This window comes from Mesoplodon densirostris, chromosome 8 (assembly GCF_025265405.1).
Source record: "Mesoplodon densirostris isolate mMesDen1 chromosome 8, mMesDen1 primary haplotype, whole genome shotgun sequence".
Lineage (NCBI taxonomy): Eukaryota > Metazoa > Chordata > Mammalia > Artiodactyla > Ziphiidae > Mesoplodon > Mesoplodon densirostris.
The window spans coordinates 81,134,971-81,148,308 of record NC_082668.1 but is presented as its reverse complement, the minus strand read 5'-3'; the positions used below and the strand labels follow the sequence as shown (position 1 = coordinate 81,148,308).

General features: G+C 34.1%; 1 protein-coding gene across 3 annotated transcripts in view; it reads right to left on the bottom strand.

Moving 5' to 3' along the window:
* Positions 1–13,338, bottom strand: part of SLC4A10 (solute carrier family 4 member 10) — a 222,832-nt gene that overhangs the window by 31,330 nt on the left and 178,164 nt on the right. For all 3 annotated transcript variants that reach the window (XM_060106607.1, XM_060106609.1, XM_060106608.1), the window contains 4 exons: positions 8,554–8,659; positions 3,135–3,296; positions 1,473–1,586; positions 290–451 (listed from right to left, as the gene is read on the bottom strand). In XM_060106607.1, the coding sequence (XP_059962590.1) occupies positions 290–451; positions 1,473–1,586; positions 3,135–3,296; positions 8,554–8,659 (544 nt within the window). The remainder of the gene's footprint in view (positions 1–289; positions 452–1,472; positions 1,587–3,134; positions 3,297–8,553; positions 8,660–13,338) is intronic.

The window sequence follows — 13,338 nt, the reverse complement described above, 5'->3', positions numbered from 1 at the left end:
CTAGAACTTTGGCAATGTTTTTAAATTTTAAGTCCTGGAGGTAGGGTTCCAGAGTTCAGAGCTCAGCCAAGTGCTATAAATTAATTAATTAATTAATAATTAATTAATTTAAAACTTATCATAAGACAAAGTACCATGAATATAGAAAATAAAATTATGAATCTGAAAATATTTTAATATTTCACTATGCAAATGACTATAGAATACAAAATATAATAAACATCAGTATAAAGTATAATTGACATCAGTTGAATCAATGATTTACATTAAAATGGATGTTGAAATATACCTTTAGCTTATGCTCTTTTCTGTTGATGATGACGGCTGTAATCTGTTGGTCCATAAAAATTAGAATAGTACAAAGTAAAGCTGGAATAATAGCAGCTATTACTGTCCACCATGGATTTGGACCTAAAGGTGTAACAAACCAGCCACGATCATCTCTTGTGGGCTGTGAAAAATTAAAGAATGCACAGTTATTAACTGGATTAATGAATACCTAATCAAATTGTCTTACAGACAATACTAGGAAAGCCCTAATTATAAACTGATATGCCAAGTGAATTATATATTTAATAATAATAATATTCACAAAGCATTTATAAGGTACCAGACACTATTCTAAGTGCTTTAAATATTTTAACTCATTTTTTCTTCACAACAGTCTAAAGAAGATACAGATAAGGAAACGGAGGCATAGAGAGGTTCAGTAAATTTTTCAAGGTCCCAAAGCTAGTAAGTGGTGGAGATAGGATTTCAACTCTGACAGACTGACTCACAAATTTGTGTTCTCAATCAATACCTATATTAAATAAAATCATATTAATATTTATCATTTATGATTGGCAAATTTATTTACATTTACAAATATCACATTGACCACTGTGTATAACTCTTATTTTAGATGTGTATCCAGGTCACTATGTAAAAATGTCAAAAAGATGTTTGGTCACATCATGGGGCTCAGGGAAAGGTTCAAACATGGCTGGTGCCTGAGATGAGTCCCAAAGGAAATCATTTTGACAATTCTTTGAGGAAGTCCCTAGCTCTTTTTGATAGGTGAGAAAACAGGTTCAGAGAGGTAAAGTAACTGGCCCAAGGTTGCATAGTTAGTAACATGGTCTGAACTCTATTCCAGACCTAATTTTATCTGTTTTCAAGCCCTATCCACTGTGCATTACCCTTACTTTCAAAATGCTTCCTTATCTTTTAAGAATATAGATATTCCCACTGGAATAACTGACAGAAAATTTTTTCAAGCTGCCTCTAGGTTTTCCATTTCTGTGATTTCTATTTTTTTAATATTAGGCCAAAATTTTAGTCATGCTGTGGGCATTTTATTTACTGTTATATTAATCTATATTCTTTATATTTTCATGAAAATCCCAAGTACTAGGGTTATAGCCATCATCTGAATAAAAATTAGACCTACAGAGATGGAGAGATGATAGTAAATCCTATGATAACTTCACCTTGAAAACACTTGGTACTTGTAGTTTTGGAGATGGGATCCCAATGGTATAGTCAATTAAAACCATACACAGAATCGTAAGAAAGACAGCAAAGTCGCTCACTATGGATCGAACCTAAACATAATGAAAACACTTGTCACTTGAAGGAACTATAAATAGTGAAGAATACTCAGGAACATAATCTAGAATCACACTTTATAAACACTTTATGACATAATATCATAATATTATACTTTATGCATACTATAATATTACTACTAACTCTTGTCATATTTATATTTATGTATCTCTGTCATTAAGATGAATACACACTCAACATTTTCAAAATGAGGCATTATGGAATAGCTACAATGGTGATTGTGCTGTTTTCAGTATTTATTTAAAATCTAAGTTTATTATGGGAATCTTGTGTGATACAATACCACTACATCAGCAGTGCTGATAAAAATCTAAGTTTATTATGAATTCCAGTATGTGAATATTTATTTCACAGAATAAGGTTGCATGGCTAGAATTTCACTATATTTTAGTACTCTTTCTCACGTAGGTAACATTTTAATATGATAAACCTGAAATACCATAAAGTAAAATTATCTATTTTTATTGAAGAAATAATATTTTAGTTCATCTGAGCTACAAGTATGGCAGCAGGTAATTTGCACAACAGAGTAAGCAAATTTAAAAATTATTCTATGTAAGCCAGTTTTTAAAGGCATTTCTCTTTTATAAAGCCTTCACTGAGAAAAATTCTTAAACAATAATCAACAAGATCTGCCTTTTATTAGGCTGCCTCTATGACACACACACAAACACATACAAAATGCAGGAGTTTGATACAAAAAAAAATTCTATATTAATCAAATTAAGCTTTGGGGGGAAAGAAATGAATCTTCCGCCTTATGGAAGGAAGATGTAAGAAAAACAGAAGTTTCTCTCAAACAGCAGTTCTTAAAACATTTTCCCAGAGTAGAATTTTCATCACAATTTTTAGCTCATCCCTAAAAAGCTTGTTTTCTTGTTTCTTTTCTTTCTTTTTCTTTTCTCCTTCCTTCCTTCCTTCCTCCCTCCCTCCCTCCCTTCCTTCCTTCTTTTTTGGCTGAGTCAGACCTTATAGGTGTTACTTTGCAGTGTTAAATATTGAACTACGCTGTTTCTCTGTTTACTTTCCTTTCCAAATATGCAGATGCAAACGTGGTGGGTTAGGCGGAGGGACTGACACTTTAAAAATGAAAAAGAGGATAGTGTTCCAATGAGTCTTGCAGGGGCTTTCCCAATTACAGAATGTAACAGTGGCTCCTATGAGGTGTCTGTCAGGCTGGAATAGTTCCCACTGTTCACTGGGCAAGAAAGTGACAATCAGTAATGCAGTGTGTGCTTTTGAGTTCCAAAAATGAAAGTGGGAAAGTGGGAGTTTATCTCTGGGATTTGAAGTTAGGAGATAAGCCTGGAGGGAATGCGTACTCCTAGCACTGTATCACAAAATGCTTTCTCTTACCTCCCTCACCATGCCCACTCCTAATCTGGCAGCTCAATCACACAAAAACCTTTTAGTGGCTCCTTTAACGACAGCAATAGCTCTTTCTTTTGTCCTAAAACACACATGACTCCATACATGCTTTATGTTGGTTCACATTTTGATCAGAAAAATTGTAGTCTAAGTACCTTGGTTGGAAAATAGCGGCTAGTCTTGAACTGCTTCAGTGTGGCTGACAGAGTAACTGTGGAAAAGAACAGGATCACTGACCAAAATAGAACATCTGGAACATATGGGTGCTCGTGGCCACAAGCTCGTCCAACGTACTCCCCATGCAATGATTTGCATTCCTGCCAGAGGAAGTAAAACAAATGGAGCTATTAAGAAAAAAAGTGGACACGTTTCTTTCAGAAAACTAACATCTTAAGATCACTTGCAGTTGAGTTGCTGAAGTTGTTCAGTTATGGCTCCTATTTGGATAGGTAGTGAGCAATATGAACCACTTCTGAAATTCTTGCCTTTTCAAATTAAGTTTAAATCTATAAAACTAACTGATTTATAAATCACCATCTTAATGAATTTTCACATCAACCCTGTAAAATAGGTAGTTGTTATTATTTCTATTTCATGTCTGAGGAAACTGAGGTGTAGAGAAGTTAAGTAATTGGCTATGGGCTCACCGCTGCTGGGTTGCAGCAGAGTTGTGATACAAACATGATACTCCTTTGGTGGGAATATTATTAAAGAAGAACAATGATTCTGTAGAATTATCTAGTCCAAAAGCTCCGAAGAAAGGTGAGAAAAGCAACAAAAAACTATGATACGTTACTATTGGAGTGAAACTGAAAGTCAAAGATGGGGCTCAAATTTAAATTATAGAACAAAAAAGAAAAAGTTAGTATAGGAGCAATGCAAAGTTCATATTTACTATGACTTCTTCATGGTCTTTTTTTTTTTTTCCTGGTATATATTTTATAAGCCTCTGAAGGATCATTTCTAATTGCTGCCTTAGCCATGAGGTGGCAGCAAAGTCAAAAAAATTTCCTTTCTTGGAGAAAAAACAGCATTTTAAACATTAATATTTTGAAATTAAAACTTTTTAAAAACGTTTTGCTTTTTACTATTTTAATTTAAAGATTAGAACACTAAATTTTAATTTTTTATTTCAAAACAGAGAAAAGAATGGTTTAAGTGATCCAGTGACCTTGTTAGTACTTGAGATATCTGGACCTGAACAGAAAGTGAATTGTGCCATATACTTAAAGATCTTAGAGAAAAATATGGACTGACGGACTGATCACCAACAGAGACTGTCCAATGAACAAAGCTTCAGGCCCTGGAGTCTTGTATAGCAGAAAACAAATACCTTCAAAAGATTCTAGACTAAATCACAGATTGTTACATGGTTATCCAAAAATAAACTAGTAAAATCTACTTGGGGCAGCTACCCCTAAGGCTAGGATTCTTGAGAAATATTGTTTGTATACTTTATAATTATCTAAGACAATTCCATTCCCTTTTCTAATCTAACTGCAAATGCTACATTCTTTGCTAGCTAAAGTTGAATTCCAATTATCTATGTTAAGTTAATATAGAGCAAAATGACTTGGCTAATTGAAAAACCAAAGAAAAATCCCCCAGGCCTTAATTATAGCTTTAATTTTCCTTCTCTCAAAACCCTGTTAAAATAGATAAAGTAGCAAAAATGAATCCTTGAATTTTTTAGTCCCGTCTCTTGCCCCTTGTCCAGAGATACTAGTATAGCAATTACTAAGCTAAGTAATGGTTAAGAGAATGGATAAATATAAAGAGGAGCTAGAAGCTCTGTTGTAAACACATTATCTAAATATTTGTGAGCAGTCTTTTGTGCAGATATAAAAGTCCTCCAAGTCTTGGACTTGGCTGGGTCTTGTTCTCAAATCTTAGGAACATAGACACCATTTAAAGGATCATTTAACTGTCTTATAATCTATAATACATTGCCAATAGCTTGCCTAGTTACTTTAATTCAAAGCAAATTTGAAAAGCGTATTTATTTTTTCTTCCTTTTAGGGGGACAGTATGCTATTTAAAAAGGAAAAATTGTGAACTACTAAATTCTACATTTATTTTCTGGTTTATACTAACTGTACCTTTAACACACACACACACACACACACACACACACACACACACAAAACAAGTACTGAGATTTGGAAGAGAAAACTAAATCCAAATCCTGTTCTCTTATTTTGAGTCTCACATATGGTTTCACTTACAAAAATGAAAAACTGCTTGTTGACAAACTCATTTCTACTAATTATTCTTCAACACGTTCTAAGTTTCAGCAGTGTTATAAGTTGGTAAAAATTAAGTTTGATAAAATAAGAAATTAAATTTGGCATTAGTGTCCTGCCCCTTACTTATATATAAGCTAAATATGTAATTCTGGCACTAAAACAATTCTTAACCAATTGCTAGTTAATTGCTTGTGAATATTTTAAACCTCGCCTAGGAATTCCTTTATAATGACAGATTTTGAGATACTGCTAAAAATATATATAAACATAGAAACCTAAGTGTTCTAGCTTGCTATAAAACACTTGAATTAGGCATTATTCACAATAGCCAAGATATGGAAATAACCTAGATGTCTGTCAATGGATGAATGGATTAAGAAAATGTAGTATAAATATATAACGGAATATCATTCCCTTAAAAAGGAAGGAAATCCTGCCATTGCAACATGGATGAATCTGGAGGACATTATGCTGACTGATATAAGCCAGACACAGAAAGACAGACACTGTATGATTTAACTTACATGTGGAATCTAAAAAAGTCAAACTCAGAAGCAGAGAGTAGAATGATGGTTACTAATGGCTGGGGAGAGGGGAAAAATCGGGAAATATGGGCCGAAGGGTACAAAGCTTCAGTTATGCAGGATGAATAAATTATGAAGATCTAATGTATAACACGGTGACTATGGTTAATAATATTGCATTAAATAATTGAAATTTGTTGAGAGAGTAGATCTTAACTGTTTTCACCAAAAAAAAAAAAAAAGGTAACTATTTGAGGTGATGGATACGTTAATTAGCTTGATTGTGGTAATCATTTACGTCATATACATACACCGAAACATCATATTGTATACCTTAAATATACACAAGGTATAAATTACAATTCATGAGATATGTAACAATTCAATTAAAAATTATCACATGAATAATATACAAAGTAAATATTACATGATTATTTTTACAAAACTAGTTATAATAGCCATTAGCACAGTGCTTTATTAATACAATGTTTTTGCTGATACTAATGGTTATACTGAGAAAAGAAATCCCAGAATAACAATTAAGACAAAACAATTTTATGGCCCTCATTGACTTAAAAATTGTAAGATTTTTTCATTATGTAGCATTCCCTTTGGTGATAAATGCTATTTTGGTCAAGGTTAGCAATTACCTATTGCAAAAACTGCTTTTAACTAATGAAAAATAATATGAAAATTTCTGCCAGAATGTTGACTCCTAGTACAGAACTTAAAGAAAAAAACCACAGTGCTAGATTTGCTTTGATTGCAAAATATTTTTCACTGTACTCTGCTTGACCCTAAAACTTCTAATATTTAAAATTAACTCATGGCTACCTAGATCAATTGTGCTATGAGTCTCTTTGAAAGTTATAATTCAGGGTTTGCTACTACATGGAATGAATATTATTATTTAATATTAAATTATTCAAGACTATAAAACACAGAGTAAATTATCATGTTAAATAATTTAGAGATGAGATTATTGGGTTACTGTATTGTAGGGGACACCAAGATGAGGGACAAAAGCAAGGGACTCAAGACATAATATCTTTATAGTTTACAAAAGGGAAATATAAATGGAAGATGCACTGATGAATGGATCAACCACAATCCCATGTCTAAATTCTGAATAACTGTAGCATTCTTTCTTGTTCAGCTCATCATTTCTTTTATTGATCAATTTAAATGGCTCTCTGAAAGGAAACAGTTTGGTAATGTTATTTTTTCTAAGAAAAAATAGGACAGAATAAATGTGAACTATAACAGAAGAAAACAACAAAAGTAAGTGAAGGCTTATTTTAGAGCAAATGACTAGCATAAGAGGAAAGGTAGTAAAATATAGGTCAAGATAGAATTTTAAACAGAAAGTAAGTAATTTGATTTTGATTCTGAAAGAAAATATTTAATGAGGAAAATTGAGAAAATAGGCAATAGGTCAAGTTCTCTTACAAGAATCATGTTTAGAGTTTTATAATATTTGTACAACAAAAAAGATTTCTATGTGTCACTAACTGGCTCACTTACTAAATGATATATTTTTCATAAAATGAACTAGAATTTATATAGTTTTATGCCCATGGTTATAATGGGATTTGAGCTTATATGGGTAGATAAAGTGGCAGAAGCTTTGGATTGTAATGTTTGTAACTGGGAAGAATAGAGAAGAAACTAGAATGACTCAGATTTTAATACTTATTAAAACCAGAACACTTTCGATTTTTCCAATTATGAGATTTGATTGACCAGAAGTAAAGGATAAAAATGTAGATGGAAAAAGAGGTGCACAAATATTGCAAGAGATTAAGAAGAATTGAGAAATTCAGCTATGAGGGGGAAAAAAGATACCACAAAAAAAGAGGAAAGCCAAAAATATTTTTAAAGGTATAAGATTTAACTTTGATAGGTGAAAAATATGTTGCCATTCTCTTTTTTGAATGGAGGATAAAGAGAAAATGGAAGTAAGAAAATCTTCCTGAGGGAGGTGCCAGAATTTTATTACGAAAAGTGACTTTTGTTTTCCCAAAAAGTTCAATATTTACACTAAAATATTAACAAACATCCCCTCCCCCTTAACATATTCTGAACAGCTGGAGCAGCATTACAGAGTAAAGTAAAAGCATTCTGGGTTCTTTACACAGAAGGCTGACTTAGTTCTGCCATACGGTTTCATTTAGGTCAACACTACTCTTATTTAATGTGCTTTCAGTTAATCTAGTCACATTATGCCATATATGTGTGCTTTCAGAGTAACTCAGACTTAATAACTACTGGAAAAACTTAATAATGAAAGAAAACCTCAGTATACTTATGCATACTTGAAATGAATGAAATCAAAACCATCACTTTTATAATAATATTTGTTTAAAACACTTAACTTAGTGGCAATAATTCATTCAAAAAGTCAATAAAAGCCCTTATAGTAATAAGATTCAAGGTATGACTTATTTTTCTTTTTTAATTAATTAATTATTAATTAATTAATTAATTTATGGCTGCGTTGGGTCTTTGTTGCTGCATGCAGGCTTTCTCTAGTTGCAGCGAGCGGGTTGTGGTGTGCGGGCTTCTCATTGCACTGGCTTCTCTTGTTGCAGAGCATGGACTCTATGCGTGCGGGCTCAGTAGTTGTGGCTTGTGAGCTCTAGAGCACAGGCTCAGTAGTTGTAGCACATGGGCTTAGTTGCTCCGTGGCATGTGGGATCTTCCCGGACCAGGGCTCAAACCCATGTCCCCTGCATTGGCAGGCGGATTCTTAACCACTGTGCCACCAGGGAAGTCCATGACTTATTTTTCAGTGTTTCACTTACCGACACAGTTAGGTTCTCCCAAATTATGTCAGAGGCAGAAATATTGGACTCCCTCCATTCCTTCAATGTATCATTGCTAGGATTATGTGGTTCCACACAGTTACACCTGCAAAGGCAAAACAGTGTCTTTTGTGAAGTATCTTTTTGTCACCATACTTAAAACAAATGTGTGATGGGTCCTTCTTCCCCAGTCACAGCCTTCCTCCATCTGAGAAATAAGTAGGTAGGTCATCCTAAACTCCAAAACACACTATTTTCAGACAGAGGATAGATATATTGCTAGGACATTAGATCACTTCTAATGTTTCCTGGAATGAGAGGTCATTCCCTCTCTGTCCCCATCAGAGGAAATTTTTTAAAGTGTAGGTTAGAACACAGGGCTTTTGAGGCCTTTTAAACCAAGATGCTTTCTAGACCTTACAACAACCATTTGCCTCTAAATTATAAGTCAAGTGGGAAAAATGATAAACATTCAAATGTATTATTTTAATTTACTTATTTTTATTAATACTGTATAACTATATCCATTAAAATTGGATTTTATAATTCATATTTTAGAGAACATTTAGAATTTTGCAATGTAATTTAAAATTAAAGCTAGGTTGAAGCAAAAACCCTAGGTATCTCAGGATATACTTTCTTTGTGATGAGTGATAGTTCTATTTAAAATCAAACAATCATTATGCAAAAGATTTTTGAGTAGCTACTACATATAAGGTAACATGATGAATGCTGGGTGGGGTAAGAGCAGAGAGAATAAGTAAAAGCTGGGCAAAGTGGTACTGTTAGGTAATAAAAAAACAGCTTTTGATCTCATGTTCTTTATAACTTTGTAAGTAAATGAGAAGACAAAAGCAAAGATTATCAACAAGTTAATTGTCTTATATGTGAACTTCAATTTACAAATTGTTTGTTTCAAAAATTCATTCATAAGTCTATTATTGCCCTTCAGAGAGCATTTTATTATAGAAGCGTTTTATAAAAATAGTGGTTGGGCTCCCAGATTAAGCCACATATATACTACATAACTTGAATATTAGTTGGATTGCTGTTTTAGTGATATTAATTGAACTGTAGAACCCAACTGCCATTATTTCTATAGGAAAATATATTACAGTCTCTACTTGATAAATTCCTCTGCCTAAGCAACAGTCTCTCTTCTTTTTTTTTTTTTTTTTTTTTTGCGGTACGCGGGCCTCTTACTGTTGTGGCCTCTCCCGTTGTGGAGCAGCACAGGCTCTGGACACGCAGGCTCAGCGGCCATGGTTCACGGGCCTAGCCACTCCACGGCATGTGGAATCTTCCCGGACTGGGGTACGAACCCGTGTCCCCTGCATCGGCAGGCGGACTCTCAACCACTGCGCCACCAGGGAAGCCCTCTCTTCTGTCTTTTACATCAGGAATTTTAGTCTGTTCTTTCTTTTTACCACCACTCATTCATTTTTCAAAGTGTACTGAGTGTCTATTATTACAAGAAACTCTCCTTGATTTTAGTCTGTTTTTTTTTTTTTTTACCACCACTCATTCATTTTTCAAAGTGTACTGAGTGTCTATTATTACAAGAAACTCTCCTTGACTTGGGCAATACAGACAGGTATGTTCCTGCTCTCACTAAGAGATGTTAGAGTATTCCCCACCTGGGCTCACATGGGGCTGGGCCTCTAAAAAAGCAGAGGATTCCAATGAGAAAGTTGTTGATGAGGATTTTAAGGGAATGAGACATGGAAGTATTAGCTACTATGAGCAGCTACAGTGACCACCATGGTATCAGAGGGAGGAAACACAGCAAAAGGGAAACAGTCCCCTGAGATGCAGTAATAATCATTCATTAATGCAATTTATTCAAATCTATAGGTTCTCAAGTCCCAGATTAGTTGTACATAATCCCAGAGCACAGCATTATGTGTCAGGAAGGCCTTTGTCCTTTACTGGCTGTGTGGCCAGGGGCAAATTATTTAAGCACTCTAAATCTTGGTTTCCTCATAAATAAAATGCAGACTGAAATGCTTACCTTGTAGAGCTATTATGAAGAATAAGTAACATGATATATATTAAGTGCCTGGTATACATTTATGCAGTTTTGAAATTGTAGCTGCCATCATCATCATGGTTCTCATCATTATTTTCTGGTTCATTTTTCAGTTTTTCATAAGATGTAATAAAACTGTTAACTTTCAATTGATGTAATACAAAAAAACCACTAGGCTTTTCTCTAACATGCTGATACTCTTTATTTTGTGTCCAGTGCTTTAAAGAGAATTAAATTCTGACCAACATTAAAACAGTTTTGCTACTATCACTAAGAATCTATCAAAAGAAAGAAAATTCCTGTTTAATTTTGACTCTAGGTCATTAGATCACTAGGCAGATACAGTAAAGATAATATATGAAGAGAGAGAATAATTTCACTTAAAAATATCTTAAATTATTAAAAAATAACACTAAAACCATTAAATCACTGAATATTTTCTAAAATTAAAAATCAGATTTGGCTGCTAGCTTAAGAAAGAGGGCTGAACATACATGTTTATTTTCTCATTACCTAGAATTCATTAAGCAAAGAAATAATATAAAAAGAAACATGAGGGGAAATATCAACAAAAGAGAGATGTAAACAAATGGAATATGAAAAGCATATGAAAGCAGGATGTTTGTAAAAGCAGAACAGAAGAGTAATACTAACAATAATAGTATTTTTATATTTAATCCTTAAAATTGGTAGTATTAATCACATGATAATATCAAGGCATGAGTGATGTGGCCAAGGTTACACAGCTAGAAACATCAGAGCCAGAATTTAAACCTAGGCAGTCCACTCCTAATGAGTAATCTAAAAAAATAGAAATATTTACATAGAAACATAAATATATATACATATTTATATATCCATATAAAATTTATAAATTTATATAGGATATATATATATATATATATATATATATATCCTTCCAACTGCAGTAAAGGAAGGACCTGGCCTGCCGAGTAGAATCCCACAAAGGGTCTGAACTAAGAGAAGATGTTGGGATGAAGGAAAGAGTGTTTTCCAACCTAAGAAAGCAGTGAAAGAACTCTCAGAATGACAAATGTATGGTAGAGCCCAAGAGTGAACCAGGGAAGTAGTGACATCACAAGATAGCTGAATGGAAAGTCCCAGTGCTCCTTCCCCTGTAGAAACTTCAATTTAACAACAATATATGGACCAAAATACTGTGACGAGAATTCCAGAATCCAGTTAAGATGTTGCAGTACCTGAGTGAAAAGTTGTGAACAGCCATATTCAAACAGGTAAGAAGAGCAATTTCACTTTAACTGCATCAGCCCCTCCTCTAAGCTGGCACAGCTCAGCAGTGGTAGAGAATACCCTGGCTTACACTTTTTACACTGGGGGTGAAGAGAAAATAGAGGCTGCATCTGACATTCCAGCTCTTCAGAGGGCTCCTGAGGGACTGGTATCTGTCTTGTCTAATTCAGAGCACTGACAGAACCATTGTAGTTTGGACGCCCCAGTGCCACTGAGAACAAAGACGAGTGGATAAAATGGCTTTCAGGGAATAGGATGGCTCAGTGCAATTAGGGGCAGGTGAACAACTTGAAGCTTTTCCCTCTGAACGAAGTGAAAGAAGCATATTTCTGATGTTCAAGCTTTTTGGAAGAGTGCCCAAGGGACTGGTATCTGTCTCACCTAACCTGGGATGCTGATGGGGACTCATCATATGGTAGATATCTGGAGGCCTCTGAGAACAAGGGATAGCAGAGAATCTTGCTACTGTAAAGCCACAGAACTTGCAGTAGCAAGATTCTCTGCTATCCCTTGTTCTCAGAGGGAGCAAAAGATTATAAGCCCCTGGAAAAAGAAACCAGCAATACTAATTGAGAAATTGCACACAGAGGCTCAGAGAATTTGCATCCCCTTCCCTCCAAGAAAGGGTTACAGAGGCCTCCAGAATCTCTAGTCAAGCTGATTAATAAGAGTCTTCTGCACAAAGAGAAAGTCCCTAAATGCTATGAAAGGTGGCTGTTATTTCAAATGTGCCAATCCTAAAACAAAGTTATGGGACACATGAAGAAACAGGGCAACATGGTCCATACAAAGGAATAAAATAAATCAGAAATTTATCTTAAAGAAATAGAGGTATATAAATTACCTGAAAGAATTAAAATAACCATTATAATGATACTCTATGAGATCAAGAAAATGATGCATAAACAAAATGAAAATATCAACAAAAAGATAGAAAATATTAAAAAAGAACAAAATAGAAATTTTGGAGCTAAAGAATACAATAATTGAACTAAAAAATTCAGTAGAGGGGTTCAACATCAGACTCAATTAAGCAGAAGAAAGAATCAGTGAACTTGAGGACAGGTCACTTGAAATTATTCAGTCAGAAGAACAAAATGAAAAAAGAATGAAAAAGAGTGAAGAAAGCCTGAGGAACACATGGGATATCATAAGCAAATCAATATATGCATCATGGGAGCCTCAGAAGAAGAAGAAAGAGGATAAGGGACAGAAAGCTTATTTAAAGAAATAGCGCCCCAAAACTTCCCAAAAATAGGGAAGGAAATTACATCCATATTTAAGAAACCCAATGAATTCCAACCATTGTGAATCCAAAGAAATCCACACTAAGACACATTATAATCAAACTGTTAAAGTCAGAAACAGAGAAAATTTCAACAGCAGCAAGAGAAAAGTTAATCACCATGTGCAAGAGAAGTTCCATAATACTACCAGTGGATTTTTCAGCAGGAACTCTACAGACCAGAAGGCAGTAGTATGAC